This window comes from Bombus huntii, chromosome 2 (assembly GCF_024542735.1).
Source record: "Bombus huntii isolate Logan2020A chromosome 2, iyBomHunt1.1, whole genome shotgun sequence".
Taxonomy (NCBI): Eukaryota; Metazoa; Arthropoda; class Insecta; order Hymenoptera; family Apidae; genus Bombus; species Bombus huntii.
Window position 1 is genome coordinate 9,255,432 of NC_066239.1, and position 21,670 is coordinate 9,277,101.

Below are 21,670 nucleotides of genomic sequence, written 5' to 3' on the forward strand. Positions count from 1 at the left end.
GATATTAATACATTATTTCAATTTAAGCTTAGCTTGCTTTTACAACGCTCAAGTTTCCATATAATCGGTAGTTACATCGCTCCCCTTTAATCTAAGCAAACGGAAGTTGGCCAAAAAAATTCATATTCCTACAACGTTCTTGCCGCTGGAAAAAAGTTAATTATTTCCCCCAGTGAGGGATGGAGAGCAATCTCCATACTCGTCCTACGCATTCATCGTGGAAAATTCGTGTATTTCATTTGAAGGATCGTTTCAACTTTTACCTGAAGGGACGTTTTCGAGGGAGGATTTTCTACTTGCGAGACGCTTAACCGTTGCCCCGCACTTCGCTGCGAACTTTAACAATCCTCCATAATTCGTCCACCTGGAGTTGAAGTCCACACGATGAAGACACTCTTCTATGGATGACACGCAACGCTCGGGGATCACTCGGTCGAAGTTTCTCAAGATCTTAGGGTCCAAGGTAGTCCTAGCGTTCGTATAATTGAGCATCGTGTCCTTTCGACGTTTGGATGGTTCTTCATCCCTTCGAAAACATAGCGTTAGTTGAGGACGACTTGGTCCGGCTGACTTCGTCCAAAGTTTGCCTCTCAAAGGACAAAAAGGTTGCGTGTGGGACAAAAAGAAAAAGAAATTCATGGATTGTACATTAAGATGTAAAGGTAATTCATAGATGAATTATATTGATGAATGTATTTCCGTGACGTAGATTGATGGTCTATTAGCTTTGTGTTTTATAAAATTTTTGTTTGTATATTTTTACAAATTTTTTAAGCAATGCAGAATATCTTTACCATTTTCTAATGCACCTTCTTTCATGGTAATATAATCTTCAGCGTATAATACAGGTCAGTACCGTCGAATTTAAACAATTTAAGAACTTTTGTATTATTTCCATCCTCAGTTCGAAGGACGTGTTCTAAGCTTTATCTCTTCGATTATGACATTGAATCACATCTTTAGGAAGTTCTACAAATTATAAATAAAACTCGTACGATCCAGCAGAACTTCACAATTTCAAGAAACACGCTGGATATATCCCGTAAACCTGTTTACTATAATACAATGGATGAAATTGCGTGTGATTAAATAGAGACGCAATATTCACGAGCGTTCTTTCATCTCAGTGAGGGTAGAAGGACTCGTTAAAGAACCTTTGTCGGGAGAAGTTCAGAGTAGAAGACGGCGTTGAAAGAGACGGAGATCGGCTGGAAGCAAGAAAGACGGCCTGAGTCTAAAGATACCGGCCGATTAGAGACCGTTGTGACAACCCCTAGTCCAGCTTCTTATTGCATAGACCCGTTTCCACTCGTTCTACAGGAGGTAGAGTCTCTCTTCGCCGACTTTGAGACGAGTTTCGCTCTCTCTTTGAAGAGCCACGACCCTTCGTGACCCTACAAGGGGGTCGTAGACGCGACAAAAAGGTCTGTGGTCCTTCGGTGGCACATTTCTGTCCGATTGGAAGGACCAAAGGACCGAGGGACACGCGGATCCGTTTAAATGAAGACTAAGGGAGTACCAGACTCGTCCTCCAATTCGTGAAATCACAGAATTCTTAGCTCCGATCTTTTTTTCCTCTTCTTTCTTTTTTTGCTTTTTTCTTTCGCCCCCTTTTTTTCTTCGTTCCATGGTATTTGTTCCGTACGATCCTGGATTGACTCGTTCCATCTCGATTAACTCTGATTTGACTTCTGTTTGTATTTCTCTTTGATGGAGTTCTTGTTGGATACTGGGAAAAGGAACAGTAGAAATTTGGAATGAAAGAAAGATGGATTATGGAATTGTATCTTTCTTAGTTTCTTTTTAAAGACTATCGTCTTTAATATGCTTGAAATATATTTAATTTTAAGTGATATAACAGAATGCAATATATAAATATTGTGTAAATATAGTGCTGTGTAGATGTGATTATCTATCAATACAAGAAATTTTTATTTTTAGAAATGATGGTTGGTATATGTAATAGCATCAGAGAAGAGGTACAGAATAGATCTGACATGCGATTCTTTTTCGTGTTCCACGTTTTAGAGCAGAGGAGGTCACTTGACTCCTTGCCATTTTCGTGTCACATGCATCGTTATCGATTCGGTATAGTACTGACTTACAACTAAATTCTTTTATAAAATTATTAATAAAATGTAGAAAAGGATATCCTATAAATGCAACGAAGAAGTAGAATTCTATATTTCTACGATACTTCAAAAAGCATTGTATATTATCAAAATAATAAATTACTGTAGTCACATTACGTACATTGCACATGTACGTTATACACCATCGGAATAGTAAATCACTGCACGATAACAGTTAAATGATACGTTCAATTAGTTTCAAATAAAATTTTATATATTTGAAACATAAAAATACGAATTTTTAATCTTCTCTATATCCATTCCTGTATTCTCAAATCAATTATTAATTATATATTATTAGGTATAGGTAATCTAAGTCTCAGAAACTTATAACACAATTTATTAACAACCCAAACAGGTAAATTACGTTCAATGGAAAGAGCAAAAGACTAACGAGAAAATTAGAAACCCAAATGAAAGACCAAACGAGAAGAACAAATATATCACCGAAATCTTATTTCTCTATCTTTTGTTTGAATAAACGGAGTGCCTGCAAACGGACTAATTATGTTCGTTGCATGGTTACAAATTTTTGAAGGGGCGAGAAACACTGATTTTTTTCAAGATTGTTTACCTGTCCTGAATCAATGATAGTATTTTGCATCTGTATTGCCAAATTTATTACATCAATAAAGAACCAAATGACCAAAACATATATAAACTTCAAACTCACAAACTATAAACTATAATATATATTATATACTATATATTCTACTACTATGTACTGTAAACTATAAACTCATAAACTATAAATTCATTTACTCATAATACATCTTTTGTATTTTCGTATTTCTCCAATATTTATTATTTTCCTACTTTCTCCTATTTTATTTGCTTCAAAACGTGTAATTCGACGAAACGATCGAGATAATCTTTCAACTCTTTAATCGTCGCGAAACGGTACCCACGGGACCAACTAATATAACGTAACGAACAAAGAAAAACGAGTGGACGAGGCTCTCGATTCAAAGCCTGCTCGCAAAGCGTCGAACCTATCCAAGGGGTGGTCATGGTTTCGCGTGGAAAACGATGTTGAATAGCTCTTAGGGTAAGTTTGGTCTCGTGTCTGGCAGCTGGCCTTTCTCCTCGTAAAACTTTAACGCGTTTACCTTGTACCAGCCCCGAGGGCGATATATCTGCGTGTGCAAGATGAACATCTTCGCTTCGAAAAGATTTCGAATTCGGGACCTTTCATTCGTCATCGATCACGATTAACTTCGTTCTCTTTGACCAGTCCCTATTTCTTCCTTTGTTTGCGACAGGATTCCGTAGGAAGTACCATCGTGAGGAAAAAATGGAGTTGTTGCTTGGTATCGTGGTAATTGATGGTAAAAGTAGGGAAGAGAAGATAAATTGGCTGATGATGATGTGCTTCTTATGAAATTTTGGATTCCATTGGATAATCTACAGTTAGAATTTTAGACACATCTTGCAATAGAAACTGATCTTTTCACAATGAAATTTTCAATTCGACGTGTCAGTTTGATTTTCTCCGAATGGGATTTCAGACTGATTTTTCATCTTTCAAGATTATTTTCATATATAATTGTATATTACGGAATATAAATAACAATTTTATTTCAGACAGGTAAAATTACCAAACGAATTATTAGCAGAAAATATTGAAATCAGCATACCCGTGGAAAAGAAGTTAAGGTTCTGATCACGTGGCGAATTCTTTTCACCGCATAGGTTACGTAGTTCAATTCAAATGCAAATTAGCCCATGAGCTGCTAAATTTACAGTTTACTAACGAGCGTTTAGGGATTCTGTGCAGGCATCAGCGTCAGACCCTTAGCTATTCAAGTTTCAACCCTTCCAAGTTAGGGGTTAATTGTGTCATCGTGATCGATCTGTTTGCGTGATTCGGCTGTTCCTAAACTTGCCCCTGTTCAAACATACTAAGACACCATTACAATAATTTTCTTCGTATTTTGAAAATATTTCGACCGTAATATCCCATATGCATTTTACAATTTAAAATAAATCAATCCTACATAAGAAGCAGCTGTATCCTGTAGTCAAATCAAAACTGTCAAAGGGCAAAGGATAGAAAATTACAAAAGTAATATTTAACCATTATTTTCTGCAGTCTATTTTTTTATCGCTATATTATCCACCTAGTATGTAAATAATTTTTCTGTAAAGTTCTAGATAGTTTCTCGTCTTCATTGAAATAATTGTTTAGGTCGTGCCGCTATCGAAATCCATGCGCGATATGTTGGTACAAAATTGAATTTGAAACCTCGTTGCGATATGGCGTTTTAGAAGCATCACGCTAGCAATGTGTTTGTTCGTTTCGGGGCGTGAATTAAAAAAGCATAGTGGAGAAACAAAGTTGTGTTTCACGTAAAGAATGAAGCGTTTAGCACGGTGTTTTATAGCTTCCGTCTAGCGCTACATTTCGCTCAGTAAATAGCTTTGAGCGTTTCATCGTCTCATGGAACACGTTCCCTGCATAGTTAGACAGAGGAATGGAATCATCCCTTCCGCTGCTTTATCATAGTTTTACGAAACTCACGTATTACCGGATTGTTCCGCGTGATTTACGTTGAAATATTAATTATGCCAGTCACTGTAACAACGCGGCGCAAACTATGTTTGACGTTCGCATAATTTTAATGGCCTCGCGTACTATCGTTTAGTATGTGTCGTTGAAGGTATGTTTCATAAATCTTATGTTCAGTTATGTTCTTGATCTTTAATATATTAGAACGAAATTTTAAAAAATCCTACAATTTATTGTTGATGTTATAGTTAGATCCTGATTTTGTGAATAACCGATGTAACAGGTCGAAATTGGTTTCATTAATTACTAATGAACTGTGCGAATTTTTATACATATGTTGTTGAAAAATTTACAAAATATCCAGAATGAAGTACTCGTTGTAATATCTGAAAGGTGAAAGAAATTCTTTTCTTTCTTTGTTTCCTTCCATGTATCCTACCTTTTCCTCTTTCTTGTCTGATTTCAATCAACAAAAACTTCCAGCGTAATCCCTCCGGTCAATCTCGATGATATCTCTATCCATAAATGATTCAGAAATGTAATAAACAAACAGCGATAATATTGCATCGAACGTGCCGCGAAAATTGGAACAGTTGTAACAGCTAATTTACTACCACCGAGTCAAACGAAATTATCACACATACACGATGTACAAAACGATAAGTCACACGAAGACTTGCGTATAGTAGGGATGGTATTGCGAATGACCAGTTCGAAAGTCATAGGCAAATCGCGGGAGGGGCGGTGCTTCCCGGGGGCAAATTTCCGATTTATTCAAGCCCGCTCCCGAATACTTGGGAGCCCATAAAGAGAATGAATGGGATTGTGGCGGTTGCAGCAATGCTTAGGGCTGCTTTAGGGGTTCATGAAATACGCGCTTGCTACCCTCTTTGGACCATGCTCTTTCTCTCTATCGCCATTCTTCTCCTTTCTCTTTTACTCCAACTTTCTAACGTTCTATATATATCTAAAACCGTTTAAAAATTTTCCTTTTATTAATCTCGTACCTCTATCGTCAATTTATTTTCTTGTCTTCTTCTTCAATTTTTAGTACTCCGAAAATTTGTTTATCCCTAAGATTTTTACAGTTATTCCATAACATTCACCCGGCGTAGTCTTATACACTTTTTTTCGAATCCTGCCTAAAATTGTCCACTTCGTTCATTAGACTCTAAATCTATTCCCTTGTCTTCTCCTTTAATCTTTTGTACCTTGGAATTCCTCCATTTCTAAAGTTTCTTCAATCGTGTCATGATATTCAGCTTACGAACAATGTTAACTTTACGAACACAATTTTGCCTTCATTATTGCATTTCGATCGTAATGTATTTCAGTCTATTCTCTTCTTTTCTTCTTTAATTTTGATTCCCTTTATTTTCCCCCTTTTTAATTTTTTGAACATTGATTTATAATACCTTCGTTGTCTCGGTCTTACCTTAATCCATATCCCTGTTTTCCTTTTCGAGTTTCAATCTTCCGAAACCTACTTGTCTCCATTGTTCCATATTATTCAGCTAGCGAACGCGTACTTACATCTCTATCGAATCCTCTCCGCCTGGTTCCCGTTCGTTTAACTCGCTGTTCACCCAAGCTCCCCTTCCGTCGCCGCGAATCGAAACTCTTCGGTCTCGGCGGGGTGGCCAAGCGATATTACCATGAATTTACATAGCCTCTCTCCGAACTCCGAACATATTGCGCCGCTTTGATTTATGCGAAACATTTGCTAAATATTCCCGCTTAATCTCGGCTCCGCGGAATGCCATCGCCGAGGAACCGCCGCGTCTCCTCGCCTGCGTCTCCTTCGACGAAAATCGCCGTGAGGCGAGGGTCCGAAACGAAAAGGCTTCGAAGGGGATCGCGATTTCACCCTAGCACGCGCGCCCGCCTTTTTTTCTTCTCTCCGCGACTCGATGAACGGAATTAACACTCGTATATTGCCCCGATGTCGAAGGGAGTGGAACTATGAAGAGGGGCACTTGCCGATTTTCCCTCTTCTCCTCTTTGCTTTTTGTTCAGCATTGAATGGATCATAAAGCGAGGTAGCTTGTTTGGTAATTTGTTTATTTTTTTCACTTTGAGAAGCGGTTATACTTTGGGGTGAGCGTACATTCCTTGACAAAGCGATGGTATCGCAGTTATGGGCGGACTCCAGATTTCTACGCGCTTATGGAAAATTTCGATGCACATGAATGTATATGACGTGTAAAAATATGCAAAATTTTCAAAGTGAAATTCTCGTTATGATATTTATAAGATGAAATGTTTTACTTGCTTATGTTCAGTTCCTCAGTATCTTTCATCCCTAGACTATTTATGAGTATTGTTCCTTTCAGATCTTAAGGCAATGTTGATCTTTTTTCTTTAATTACAAATGCTTTATGTTTTATAAAACGATGAAATATGAGTATTCATCGAAAAAGGAATATATCCTCTTGTATTTTTCGTAAGATTAAAATTGCGAATAATTTGAATGTTTTATTAATGCACGGTCAGATATTACCCATATTCTAGACAATATAAAAAACACATTTTGAAAAATTAAGAGCTGAGCGTTGCGCGATTAAATCTAGGAGGCGGAGTACTATAAAAGTAGAGATTTCAAAAGTTAAATGTATCGCGGTTTTTTCAGTCGGAATGTTACTGAAACGACAGCAGTAATCTCTTTTGTTCGGGAGCTCTTGTTTGCGCAACCTTTTTTTCCTCTGGTGTGTTGCACTCGGATAATTTCTAATGAAGAAGCTCCTATTATTTCGTGAAAAAAGCGTTGAGTAACGTAGGCACTTCATAAATGTCGGCGCTCGAGAGAATTCACCGTTCTTTCTAACTCGGACACGAGCCACCGTGAAATTCATGCCGCTCTGAAGATTTACGAGCGAGCAAATCATTTTCGAAGGCGCCAACGGCGTGAAAAGATTCTTTTAAACGAGACTCAAACATCCAACGAACAGTGATTTATTGTTGGTAATACGCTTGATGAAAACTATGGTTTCATTATGCGAATAATAAAATTGCATTAAATTATGCAGAAATGAATATAATGAGAATATCGTTGTTTGAAGAAGATTAAGCAAATTAATGAAAATAATTATAATAGAGATAAATATTCTTAAAGCTTCATAAAATGTAATATAGTACATTTCTTAATTATCCTAATCCTCACTATATCCTTACTATACTATATAATGATCTTACTTTGTATCTTATTTACATTGACCGTATTGTATCTCACAAGAAAATCCGATTGTAATTTCCTCTTATAAAGCGATTAGAAGGGATAATAAACGAAAATAGAGGAAGGAATCAAGATAGAAGTCGGAACGATAAAAGGGACTTAAAGTTGAACGTTGGATATACGAAGGAAATAAATACGAAAATAGAATCCAGCATCTCGTGGAAAGTAAACTCTTCCCTGGCGAATATTGCAAGGAAGGATGATACGATGTATTTTGCGACGCTGCTCCCCAAACAGCTATAATTTGAAACGGTGAAATGTTATCCTTTAGCTGCAGGCTATTTGGCGGTTTCTACAGATTCCATTGGCCATACTGGTGCGATGGCCAGTCGGCCTACTTCGCATTTGGCTACCTCCTACAAGCAGAAAGGGAAGTATTTCTCGTCTTATATGGGGGTTGATAACTAACTCCGAAGCCTGTCAAGTTTACGAAACACTATGCTCTTTGAAAAGATGTATATGGTGTCTTCGACATACAGTATGTCCTGTTGAATCAACTATACGATTCTTTGAAAGTACAATGTTATTTGTGAGTAATTATTTTTGCAAGCTAGAACTATTAGCGATTAGAATTCAGGCGTTAGAACTATTAGGTTAGAACTATCGTTTTGTTTATAGAATATATATAAAAACAGAACAAATTTATGTTACAATTTAATATTACATAAGAATTTAATGAATTAATATTAGCCAGATTGTATGAGCACAGTTTGATGATTTAAGCTAATATATTCACGTATTGATGTTAATTTTCGAATTTTTATGGCACAATTCTTAGAAGTCAATTGGTTCTAAATATCCTCAGAGTCTAGATTACAGACTATGTATTCGCTCTTTAAATATATCTCGATCTTAATTTCTCTATACTTTGTCTATTTTCTCTATACTATTACTTCATTTAAACATAAAATTATTTCAGAGATAATTTTCAATACTTTCTTGATTTCAACTAGGACAGTATTTTTAGTCTGATAAAGTATCATACCAAAACGTTCTAAATAAACATGTCTAGCGTCACAAACTTCTACCTAATGCTCAAACTTCTCGAAAACTCAAACCGAGTCTCAGGAAGAAAAACGAAACAAAAAGACACTTAAGAACAACTCGAAGCTCACACTCTCCCGACACGAATTATTCGCATCGACAGCGTCGGTCGTTAAACGCCTCTCAACTTTTCGTGCCTTCTTCACCCTTCCAATTCTATATACGTCACCAGACCGCCTGGCGATCAACTTGTTCCTGTCATTTCCGTTTTCGTTCAATCCAACCGATCTTACGCCTCTCTTTCACACACACACATACACACACACACATATAGCCTGCTGCTCGTCTTTTTTCTGTTTTGTTTCGTTTCCCACTTCACATATTCATACGGCGCTCTTTGCTTACGATAAATGCGCACCATTTGCATGTAGGGTCCCTGCTCTGAAGCAAACCCCTTCTCTGACCCTCACGCGCTATCCTCTCATCCCGTCACTCTCTGTCTAGAGGCTCGATAGGTTGGGTGGCCCGGTCTCCCTGGGGCGCTCGCTTCGGCCACCCCACCGCGGCTCAACTCCAGCGCGATAAGCCGCCCCCGGGGATCCGCGATTGTCTCGATTTATATGCATGCACAGACGTAGGTGGTGGTCCGTGTGGCTCTGCTCTCTGACTGCGGCCACCGCTGTCGCTCGGACGAGAGGGGGTGAGAAGACAAGGGTGGCACCGAGGGTGCACAGTAGATGCGACCATCAATAGATCGATTCTCCAGGCAGACAGTAAATATCGCTGATGAGCTGGTCCGGTCCTCGACGATTGGGACTTAGGGCCGGCAGTTGAGGGGGACAGGGTGCTTACCCTGCGATTTGTCGAGTGGCAGGAATCCTCGCGCTACTCAGCACTATACCATTGCCAACCACCCCCCTATATTCGCCACCTCCTCTGTCCTACCCAAGTTTCAGTCTTTATCCGTCTGTTCAGCCATTCTTTATTCTCGCGATTTTTGTTTTTCCGCTCTCTCCATCGGAGATTTTTGCCAACTGAGTCGTATCTACGTAGGTACCTTGGGAGAGGCAGCAGCGTTGCTTCCAACGTTGCTGAGGATTAACGCACTGTCCGGGTAATCTTTTTTCTCTTTCCTTCTTTTTTTTTGTCCTTTCTCCCTGCATAGCGGGAAATTATTGCGAACGAGGGGCTTCCTGCGTGCGTGGAACGACGACCGGACGATTATCCGAATTAATTCGGAAATGTTCCCTTAATGACCGACCCGGCAATATTTTTATTCCGCTCGCGTTAGAGTTTCGTCCACGGCTGGGACCGTGTACTTGGTTAAGTACGATGGTGTGACTAATTGATTTTAATCGTAATAACCCTGTCACGTGCTTGTTTAGGCTACGCACAAATGTGTAAATATTTTCTTTGTTATGAATTTTGTTGATAGTGATAGAAATGAAGGGGCTGTTGCAGTTACATAAGTAATCCTAAAATGGAATGCAAAGATAATTTTGATACAGAATCAATCGGTTAATAATGTATTAAGTTTTAATATTATCTTTTATAAAAGTCGGAGAACGTGACTTATCATATTTTCTTTCATCTATGGCCATCGTATCTTACCCTATTTTTGCTTTCAGGTCTCCCTGTGCGACGATTACAGTCTACCAGTCGATTTCGTGAATAAGAGACGCCCTGCGAGCGCTGCGGGTGCAACATCCACCGTTCAGTGGGCACTACCAAGTCCTACTATCGAAAACGTGAGTTTTCTATGAACTTTAAATTGCAATTAATATACTGTAGATTTTTATGTATTTACGTAAATCCACAGTCCAGTAACTAAATTTCGTATATTTTTAATCATACAGCTCGCGAAATTTCAACGGGAAGTTTTGTTCCATGAGAGCAATGATAACATGGAAATATCAGTATTTTACTTGCTAAAAGGGTTCAGATAATCGTACAACGATGCATCGGTACCTATTCGATCAGACTTTATTCAAATTCTGTTGGTTCAATAAACGTGCATTGTTCGGTAATCGTGTTACTGTATCATAACAGTTCGCTCATCGTCTGGTTTAATCGTGGCTCGTTGTCAGCGGAAGAGAATATCAATTTTGGTTTGCTTGTTCGGAATCACGAAGATACGCGAGGGCATTGTAACTTTATCGAATGAAAAAAATGTTCAAACGAAGAATTATTATCTTCACTTTGTCATATACGATTGAACCTACATCAAAATTTGTCGAGCATCTCTTAAATCAGCATTTACTAAACAAACACAACATTGTACTTTACAAATTATTAACTAACTACACATTATTTATGCTTATTTTCGATCAAATTGGTGAGAAATTTTTAATGCGTTAAATCCCCTTTACAAAAGCACCAAAAGACATACATATCCAACATTAATAATTAATAAAGACAAATTTTTCGAAATGCCTAAAAAAAATTCCGTCCGGAAAATCTAAATAATCTTTTAACGAAGAAATCATCTTCGAACACAAACATTAAAACTTCCAAATAACTTTCGGACACAAATCTTGTACCTCCAGGTAATCAATAGTATTGTATGTCAAGGTTCTGAACGAAAATGCGGCTTGTCAATAAATATGGACAGTATCGTATCGTTAATACGTATTTATCCTTTTAGTTGAGAACCTTGAAATACTGACAATATATATCGACAGTTTGAGGGCATCCTAACATAAATCGAAATTAAACGTCTCATTTTCTACGCTTAACGTAAATCCTTCGCTTTTAATTGAATCGTGACGAATCCAACCACGATCTTCAGCATCGATTCAGGATACGTCCGACGAGTAACCGGCAGTATTGATATTTTCTCGTGGCAGCCAAAGAATCGGTTGAAGGGAGAAATATAATTACGATGGTGACAAAATACCCGCTGGGCACGATGGTGTTAGAGGGTGGACTGGCAGCCGTAGAAGGGGTGGAAGAAGACCGGTTTCGCTGGCTGACAGAGCGCGAACGAACGGAAGGACGAAAGGGAAACGCGGGAGTAGGGCGAAACGGGATGAAAAGGGTGGAGGCGGCACGGTGACTTCCGGCGGTGCTTATAATTGTTCCAGCACTCAGCTTTGGTGCTCAGGATCGCCCGAAGCGCAACGTCTAAACGCCTTTGCAGTCGAAATATACAGCTCACCTTGACTGTGCTTCCTGGTGTCCTCGAAAATGCGGTCGAAACGTCACAATTCGCCCATACACCCACGTCTCTACGCGCTCCGGAATCTGGGTTTACTTTGTCTTGGCAAGCAAGTTTCTACACTGAATTTGACCTGGTGCGCGTAAAACTGTAAATGAAAATCTTTGTACGGAATAGTTCGTGCTGGTTATGTGAAATGTATAGTAGAAATACCCGGTGATCGAGATATGATTGAGAGTACGAGGTCATCCGGAGAATTCGTGGTTGGTTAGTATCATTGTTATATGATTTTATTGCAATTCTTTGGTCGGTTGTTAGTTGTATACTGATGTGGCCCGTATGCTATATTTGGGTTATGATTGGGTTGTTCGAGGTTATTGGGTGAATTTTTGATTGGATAGTTTGACTGTTCCATCATTTTATTCTGATTTTTTGGTCTAGTTCTTGTTCGTAATCTTATTGGCATTCTTATCATCCGATTTATTGTGAAGTAAAAATAAGAGCTTAGAAACCTCACCAAAAAACGCAATACGAAAAAGACGGTACAAATCCCGACAAATCAAGCGGTGTTTTTCCATAATAAAAAAAAATCTACCGACCAGCGTCCCTGCAAAAGAAAAACCGGGAAAAGTGCGGAAACCAAAGCGCAGTGGAAAGAGACACAGAAGAAAAGGAGAAAACCAAATCGACATCGCTATCGAACGCAATAAAGTCACATCGTCAGGCACCTCATCCCGATCATCAGCAAATTGCTAACTTGCTTCATGAGCGTTGCAACATAAAGGCGTCGCGACGTGAGGTTATGGTCGTCGCGAGAGAAAAGTCGTAAATAGGAAGAAGAAAAAGAGGAGCAAGACAGAGTGAAAAGAAAGATCGAGAAGGTCGGTACACCTGGCTGTGTTGAACAAAGTTTCGTTCGTCTCGTTGTCACCGGTGTAGTACCGTCCCTTGACGAAAGTGCTCGTCGCAACAGTAGCGACAAAGTGGGGCGGGATCGTGAAGGGTGGAGGAAAGGGCGACAAAGAGAGGAACGGGTGCCACTTGATTCAAGAGGGTGAATCGTTACGACTCTCGCTCGTAAGCCCTACTTAATACTTTAGCGCTTTATTTTATGCGTGAGGTCGGGCACGGCTGTAGGTCGCATTTATCACTCTAACAAAGAGCCTCGCCGCGAGAAAGTTGGAGCGGGCGAAGCGCGTGCAGGAACGCCTACTTCGCGATGGAAATTTCGCGGTCGCGCGCTGCTGAAAGTGAAACGGGGATTTATGGTTTCCTAAACACCGTTGCTTCAAGGTTTCAGACAATGTTTAACCGGCGGGTGAAGGGTCGTCTGCTTTGGAAACGTTCTAAATGATCTTGAAGTCGACGTTCTTGACATGTATAGGGATTTTCTATGCTTTTATATTTATATATCTGTATATAAATATTTATCACGTAAAGATATTTTATATTTGACAGAAGATTTTATACTGTCACGAGATTGGTTTTGTTTCTCTTGCATAATTCTCTCTTTATTCGTTATACGATGAAACATACAATATATATTTATATAATATACCACGCAATACGAAACCACTGGCAAATTTTTTAATTGAGTCTGGAATTAAACATATACATATGTGTTTTTAATATCTCCATAATATGTGCATATGTATTTGTATGCATTCTACTGAATATAACGAAAATGATTCTTTACTTGATTGATGGTTATAAAATTTCATAGATTTATTATCTATTTTCATGAAACTTATATTTGTGAAGCTGAGTTGATAACAATGAAAAAATTAATAGAAATGGTTTTGCTATGCTTTTCTTATGCGCTATCCTGCTTCGTGTTATATTTGGGATATTCGTTGGCTTTTATAGTTTCATACGCTGTGACTATTAAATACTTACAATAATGTGTACTTTTATGTAATTTGAAATTTAATCTCATGATAATTTATCGTGGTTACTTTTTGTCGTGATTTATCTGTGTATAAAAACGGATTGGTTTTAGTTGTTTGAGGATATATCGATTTTTGCTCCCCTGAAGTAGTATTAGATGTTATAGGTAGGACCTGTGTCGCCATACATTTTTTTTCCGAGGTAATAAACACTCTCGCCATCGTTGTCCTCGCCTCTCGTTAGTGGTACTGTTATTTATGGCAGTCTAACCACCCTCGTAGCTTTGGGATTATAAGACTGCTTTAATTGACGTATACAATATTTATTATCTATCGAAGTATTTGTAAAATTGATGTTTTCGATATATTTAATTCTTATAAAATTCTTTTCGTATTTAATTCTTATAAAATTAGATGCCTCTATTTGTTTAGAAATATCTATTGTACATTTATCATAAATTGAAAATGAATTTTGAATCTCAAGAACATTTCATTTAAAGATACTTAATTTCATTTACGATATTATCTCGTTCGAAATATCTTTGGTTTTTAAATTTTAATATCGAATGAGACTCACGATATTGCTACATAGTTCTTTTTTTTTAAAGAACGTATCAGACGTGTCCCAAAATAGTCTGTCAACTTCGCAAAGTAAGTTCCTTCGACAGCGAAATTCGCGCATTATGCAAGATCACGGAATTTCTCAAGGTTATGAACGACACTTATTTCTAATTCAGCTCGATGAAATACATTTCACCGACGTCCGAGAACCATCCTATCGATTCCTCAATTTTCTTCGAACACGACTCAGCAACAAATTATTGTATTATATAAACTTCATTCATTTTCCTAAATCTGCACATTCAAAGACCTATACATATAGCAGATTTTTTGTGGTTTCGTACATTATAGTAATGCAGTACGAAATAGTATAACGTACCAAATGTCACGCACACGATAAAGTAGCAGGCTTATAGGCTAGCTAATAATCGTGGTCAATTATAATACGGTGGCCATATAATCGGATTAAAGTCCGATAAACCGACGGGATTATCGGCAGAGTGTTAATGTAGTTGCTCCTGCTAACTGCGGCCTAATGCCATCCCAAATAATGATGTTTAAAATTCATGTACGGATCTAATGTCCATATGCTATGAGATCGATGTTGTATTTTTGGTTGAGAATTATTTATATTATTTAACAGGGTTTGTTATATCAAAGTGTGGAGTTCGTTATAATATTTAATGGATAAACAAAATTTCAATTTTTTACATTGTGGTGTCATAAAAAATATAAATTTGCATAGACATCTAATTATGATTACTTACGAGACTATTTTATTTGTTATTTATGATTCCCTTATTTATGAGATTATTTTATTTGTCTTAAGCGGTATAAATATATTTGCTTTCAAAGTACTTAATAGCCTTAATATACTAACGCTGAACGATGAAAATTTTCTCTGATGTATAATGCGACGTTCGCTAAAGTTAGCTCATCAATCTTGATTCCTGTAATCGTTGCTTCATGATCACCCACTGGAAATTTCGATATTCATCCCAAGTCCGATAATCGAGCAACTTTTTTTCGCCTCGATATACTCTTGGAAGTCATGCTAATTACTTAGCTGTAACGCTAATTTTTGCAGTGGTTTCTTCGTTTCCTCGTTATTCAAGCGTTCTCGGGTGAAGTGCAAAATTGCAAAAAAGGAACTTCGTTAAATCTCATCGATATTTCTGATCTCGTTTGAGCCTCATTATCGGATAATTGGATGAAATCCTTGTACATATGTATATGGTATTTTGTAAAACATAAGCATAAAGGATTTTATTTGTTCGTCGGTATAAATACGTCAAAATATAATAAATTTTGTAGGGTTTATGGTGTATTGTCTTAATTTTAGTAAAATATTGCTAAAGCAGGAAAAATGCCAAGAAACTTTCCGATGTACTTGTACAAAGTACAAACCCATCTTCATCATTTTGTACGTCAATTTTGTTTCCGAACTTGCGTCATATGGAACCTGTCATGTAGTAAATGCATTAGATATCGATTTTATCCTGATTCTTATTCAACCACAAAACAGCATACATCGCTACACATTTCAGACCAACCCTCGTCTCATCGATCATATTACTCAAACATATTTCGAACTGTCCCACATCGTCGCTCAAAATCTGTCCCTTTTTTCCTATATCCTAACACATCAGCCAATACGATCGACCCTTGATACTGATGCATTCCGCATACCGATGATATGGAAGAAGAGTAACATAACGAAGAAAAATTTTTAAGCACTCAACTATTTAAAAATAAAATTAAACAAATTCTTTTCTTTGGCTATTTAACTAACCATTCCTGGATTCTCTGATAAAATGTTGTTCAAATATTTTGAATTATGACATTATTCCTATTAGGTGGCATAATTTTGTTTGATAATTATATCACTTCTGCCTTAATCGCAAATATTTTACATTAATGACATTTTTAATAAAATTTAACTCGCAGTATATCTGTCTTTCTCACATACCCTACATCATTAAGACCATAAATCTATCAAATTATTAGCAATCGCTAAACATTGTTAACGATATTACCTACACTGCTCGTGTGCAACAGACCCCAAGCTTGATAGCGATTCATTCGAAGAGATGATCGAATTTGCAACAGTCGATCGGCTCGCTTCCTGCATCGACATCCCGTTTCTTTCGCCCGCGGAAGTCGCCCTCGTAATTTCCGTATAAACATCCACGAATTTATCTGTTTCAATGTGAACCAGTATCGAACAGACTGGAGGTAGGAGGTTGGCGTCAGGCACGAGGGGCAATCGGCTTCGAAACAGACCCCGGGGGCACGACGTTCAAGTTTGGCAGGAGAATTCCAATTTTGGCCTCTTTCAATTTAAGGCTACTTGTCTTGCCCGTCTTCTTCTCATTCGCCTTGTACCGTAACAGGCGCTAGCCTCCGTCTGCCGTCATTTCAATTCGTCTCTCTTCGTTTCTTTGCCTCTACCACCAGCCGACTTCTTGATTCGTGATACAACCTCCTTTCTCGGTGGAAGAACAGGGAAGGAAGGGAGAAGTTTCCATCACCATTGATCAGACGCCTCTTTCGAGGAGTCCAGCTTTCTTCCTTCTCCTCCTCCCCCTCCTCCTCCTTCTTCGTTCTCTCCTGCTTCTCCCTGTTGCGTTTGGTCTGCGAGCTCCAGGACCCGAGGCCATCGTTATTGCTTTTATTATCGTTATTATCATTAAAATCGAAAGTTAGCAGGATGCGAGTCCTTCGAGATGAATGTAAAGGTTTTCTTTGGATTTGGCGGAGGGTAGATGGAAAACGCCCTATTGTACAACTGTCTCGTTGGTTTAATAACGTGCACGTTGTTTGAAATCGGCGAAATGAGACGGATAAGGTCAAGGTGAATGAAAGTGGAGTTGTATAGACACCGTTTGGCTTCGAGAGTTTGTGGAAATTTGGTATGGTTTTTGGGAGGTGAAAGTTCGCTGTTGTTTGGCGTCGTTAGACGTTGATAAGTGTTTGTTTTGATTTATCCCTTGATTTAGTCCCTTTTATGCTATGATATATTTTTGAAACTTAATACGACTCTTTATTATAACAAGGAACATTGTTTTGATTCAATTACTGATTTAAGATCGTACGTGTCTTAAATTGAAGTTATTCAAGCAACGTGAATTAATCTTTGAAATTGGTCGAATAATCAGGAGCAGTAGGACATATATTTTATCGTGTAGTGAAGTAATTAAATTGTGTTAGTGCGAATTGTGTTTACAGACGATACTATATTTGTTTAGTTAATAATTCACATTGCTAATTCTTTTTCCATTTCTTTCGCCATTTCTTCCACTTTGCAATGTTTTACGACTGTTACTTCGTTCACTTTAATATGACAGAAACTTTCTCAACTTTGTGAATCGGAATGTCAGCTCAACGATTCCACTAAAAAAAAAAAAAAAAAAAAAAAAATACTCACGACGCGCGAACTTGAGAAACGCAAGAAAAAATAAAATACACGTATTAAGACACTCTTCCATTACCCAAAATAATATGACAGTCAGAAAAGTATCGCATATCTTCCACAGGGAATCTTTTCGTAAACAACCGAAGAAGCTGTGATTCGAGGAAGGAAACTCATCGAGGAAATAAGATTCTCGCTACAGCGAAACAAAGAACGTCAAGTTGAGCGATACAAATTATTAGGTCTGTAACAATACCAATTTGGCAGCGAGCTAGCCGGTTGGCTGGCTAACAACGTCCAGCGTCGACCCTTTGGGAGATACCATAAGCAAGGGGTTATTGCTGGAGTTTCTTCGACTAAGCACGCGACACGTTAGTTCAGCGCAATTCCCAGCCCTGAACGCAGCCAATTGCGGTAATGCGTTGGCCAACCAGGGAGGATAAACATTTTTAGCCGTCTCCTCCTCTTAAATGATCATTATTTCGAGAGGAAACAACTGGTGCCGCGTTTTGTTTCGTATTTGCGTCGTTCCTCCGGAGATATCGTGCAACCAGTCGTCTGAAATTGCGTCTAATCTCCTTGCTTAATAAAGGATACTTAACATTCTGGTGAATTAATAGAACGCCTTGAACGTTTCCGGAATACGGTAGAGAATCGCAGGACAGGTTTCATAAAGAGGAGTCACGGTGCTGTTATAATTACACCGCTTAAATAATTTCTTTGCCTCTACAAAATTGCCTAAAATTAATTTCTTGAATGTATTTAATAGACGACTGATTTTGCAACTATAAATTAGAAGGAAGGTTATCGTTTCTTGGTGGAAGAAAATGATGTGAAAGTGACGGCATAGAAGTGGTAGAAGTGTACGAAAGTGTGAATTAAGTTTTAATGTTATAAAAAATGATATAATTATTTTTACGGAAGTAGTTTTTAGCAAGAAAAATATCAATTGAAATTTGTATTAAGAGTCTAGAGTATTGAATATACTATTACTTTTCCTTTTTCTCGCTTCATTTATCATTTTATCACTTTTCCTGTAAGTGTACATCTGTGCCAATAATGTTTTGACTCACAGTATATTACATTTCCAAACTTTCTCAACGCGTTACAGTGCGTGTGAGTTATGCACTCGACGAATTTTTTGCTCATTGACCGAAAGTACTCCATTTATCGAGTAAAAGTTTCCACGTTTTCGGTGAATTCTAGAGCGTGACAATTAACATGAGCGATTCAGAGAAAAATTTTTTCTTCCGCGTTTAACCACTCTAGTTTCCTCTCTATTTAATTCCAATGCTCGTTTAAATTTTCTTTTTTTTTTAGGAATCTTAAATTTATCTAAAAGTATTTCTCCCGAAAATTTCTGCGTGTTGCAGAAAATCTGGCGATCTGAAGAAATTGTATAATTTGTTCGTCTGTGTTTAGCTGCCAATTTTTCTCTCTGTTTAATTTCAAGGCTAATTTATTTTCTTTCAGGATTTCAAAACTATACTAAAATCGAGACTTTCAGTCGATGATTTATGTACATGTGTAGGTGTTTAGAGATCGTAACGGAAGGAAACGATTTTCTGCTTTGTTTTCAGGCGGAAGTCGAGGTTGTGGAACAATACAGCGACCCCAGGGATAGCAAGAACAAGGCGTACGTCGAGCCAGGAGCTGAGACGTCTCTGCCAACGATCTACAGCAAAGTAAATCGCAACTATTGTCGACCTTATACGGGTAAGTGGTGCATAACTTTCGTGTTATACTTGTGCTTGCGATGTGACAGAAGTTTACCACCTTGCCAACGCGTATTTCGCCGCAAAAGGCTACTAAAAGACCTAGCTTAGGATACTTTATTACTCGTTTCAATTCTATTAAGGCTAGGAATGAGAAATAAAAGGAGCAATAATTTTTCATGAATAGTAGATTGAAATTATTAGATCGTTTCGGAAGTTTTGTGGTTCTTTCGTTATCAACTTTTCATGCATTTTAGTTCTCTGTCCGTGAAAGGTACATTAACTCTTAGATGTCTGTTTTCCTAATTATTCCGTTTGCAGTAGGTGCAAATATCAAGAAGATCAAAATAGTAAAAAAGAATGGTAACTGAAAGTCCAATTCTACAAATGTGACTTGAAGAGAAATTTCCGGAAAATATTAATATTAAACTATCATATTCGGTTTTTCTGCAAACTTCAAATTTAAGGACACGTGAAAAATAATTTTCGAGGTCTCTCGAAATTTTTACTAAATAATTAAATTCCAAGTTACTGAGATTTTATAAATATAACGAAAGTAAACTAATAGGAAAATCTCTAGAGAGAACAGATAATGAAAGAACTGCGGAAAATACGTTGAAGACTGAATTCACAACGCTTTACTGTGGTTCCATATCAAACTTTTATAAAACGACCTAAAATAAGGTAGAGTAGACTATGTTGGTTTAAAACTGATTTCGTAACATTTTTCAGCAGTAGTTAGTTGAGATACATGCACAATATATAATGTATAAGAATGTATAATAAGTTTGAAGGACTAATACCGAAAGTTCTTAAGAGGATTTACGTGGCGCAGATAACATCACATGTGCTTGTCTTACATATTCTAAAATACAAGAGCTCGAGGGGGACACTTGTACCCGAGGTTTTGGAGATGTAAAAGTAGGTTGGATCGAGTGATTAGATGTAAAGTCTTGATAAGCGTATGGCTTTGTAAGTTTCAAACGATAAGTTGTTAGATCCTGAGAGTTTTAGTTTTTGAAGCAACAAAGCAGAAAGTGTATAAAATACTCTGACTATGAAAAATTTACATACAATTTGGTTACATTGGTTACGTGACAAATTTAACTTCGCTAGAAAAAAGATAAAAAAAATATAAAGGCAGACTTTTCGAGAAGAATTTTTTTTAATAATTAAATTATTAGACTTATTAACTAAGGAAGCTGAATTAATTTGTCTTTTCAAGAGTAAACGAATTAACTCTTTATTTAGGGATTCTCTATTTTGATACGTGTCGCTTCACTTCTGTTGCAAAATAAATTCTGCCATATTTAAGCGTACAAGATGTAAAATTAACCCAACTGAAACTGATTTGTATGTTGTATTTTAATTATGTAATTTATAGAAGTTGCAAGTTAAAGCAGAACCCAGTTAACAAACTAAAAATTACGTGATGAGGACATCACAAGGCAAAACCACGGAAGATTCTCCACATTTTCTCCAACTTCGTTATAAATTTCACCAGCTAATTATCTGGTCTGTTTCTAAACGAAGCCCTTTAGATTTTCAATCACTGCATACACACTCCTCAAAAAAGCACCAAACTGGGAACCTTTAAATACCACTCCACTCTCCATATTTGCAAAACCAATATTTGCGTCGATATTACCAGATTCAGTACGGAGTCTGGGGCGATACACGAACAGGCAGACCAATGATAAACCGCGATAAATGCGTGGAAATCCTAAAATGTGGGAAAAAGCAACGACGCATAAATTCTTGACACGATCTAATTAGTCGTTGGATTAAACGCGTTGATCAGTTAACAAACGAGACGTAACAGCGGTAAAATAAATAAACTTTAAATGTTGCTCATAAATCAGAAATTTAGCCTGGCGTCCGGATGATAACCAGCGCGTGTTTCCGGTTGTCCGCTTATCGATTGGTTCTGTATACTCCAGCCAACTTTCTGCCAAGCTTCTCGTCGTGTTTCTTCCTTCCAAATGTAGCATGTTTTCTCGCCAAACGCGTGATCGCATAATAATGCAGATCCTAGGACATGTTGCAACGCAAAGATTATTACGCGATGATTTGGGGCCAAAA

The 21,670-nt window shown here is 37.6% G+C and overlaps 1 protein-coding gene across 1 annotated transcript in view; it reads left to right on the plus strand.

The window, feature by feature from the left end:
- LOC126878062 (uncharacterized) overlaps positions 1-21,670 on the plus strand; it is a 246,413-nt gene that overhangs the window by 173,341 nt on the left and 51,402 nt on the right. The window contains exons 3-4 of the mRNA XM_050640482.1: positions 10,486-10,605; positions 19,454-19,589. Coding sequence (XP_050496439.1) covers positions 10,486-10,605; positions 19,454-19,589 — 256 coding nt within the window. The remainder of the gene's footprint in view (positions 1-10,485; positions 10,606-19,453; positions 19,590-21,670) is intronic.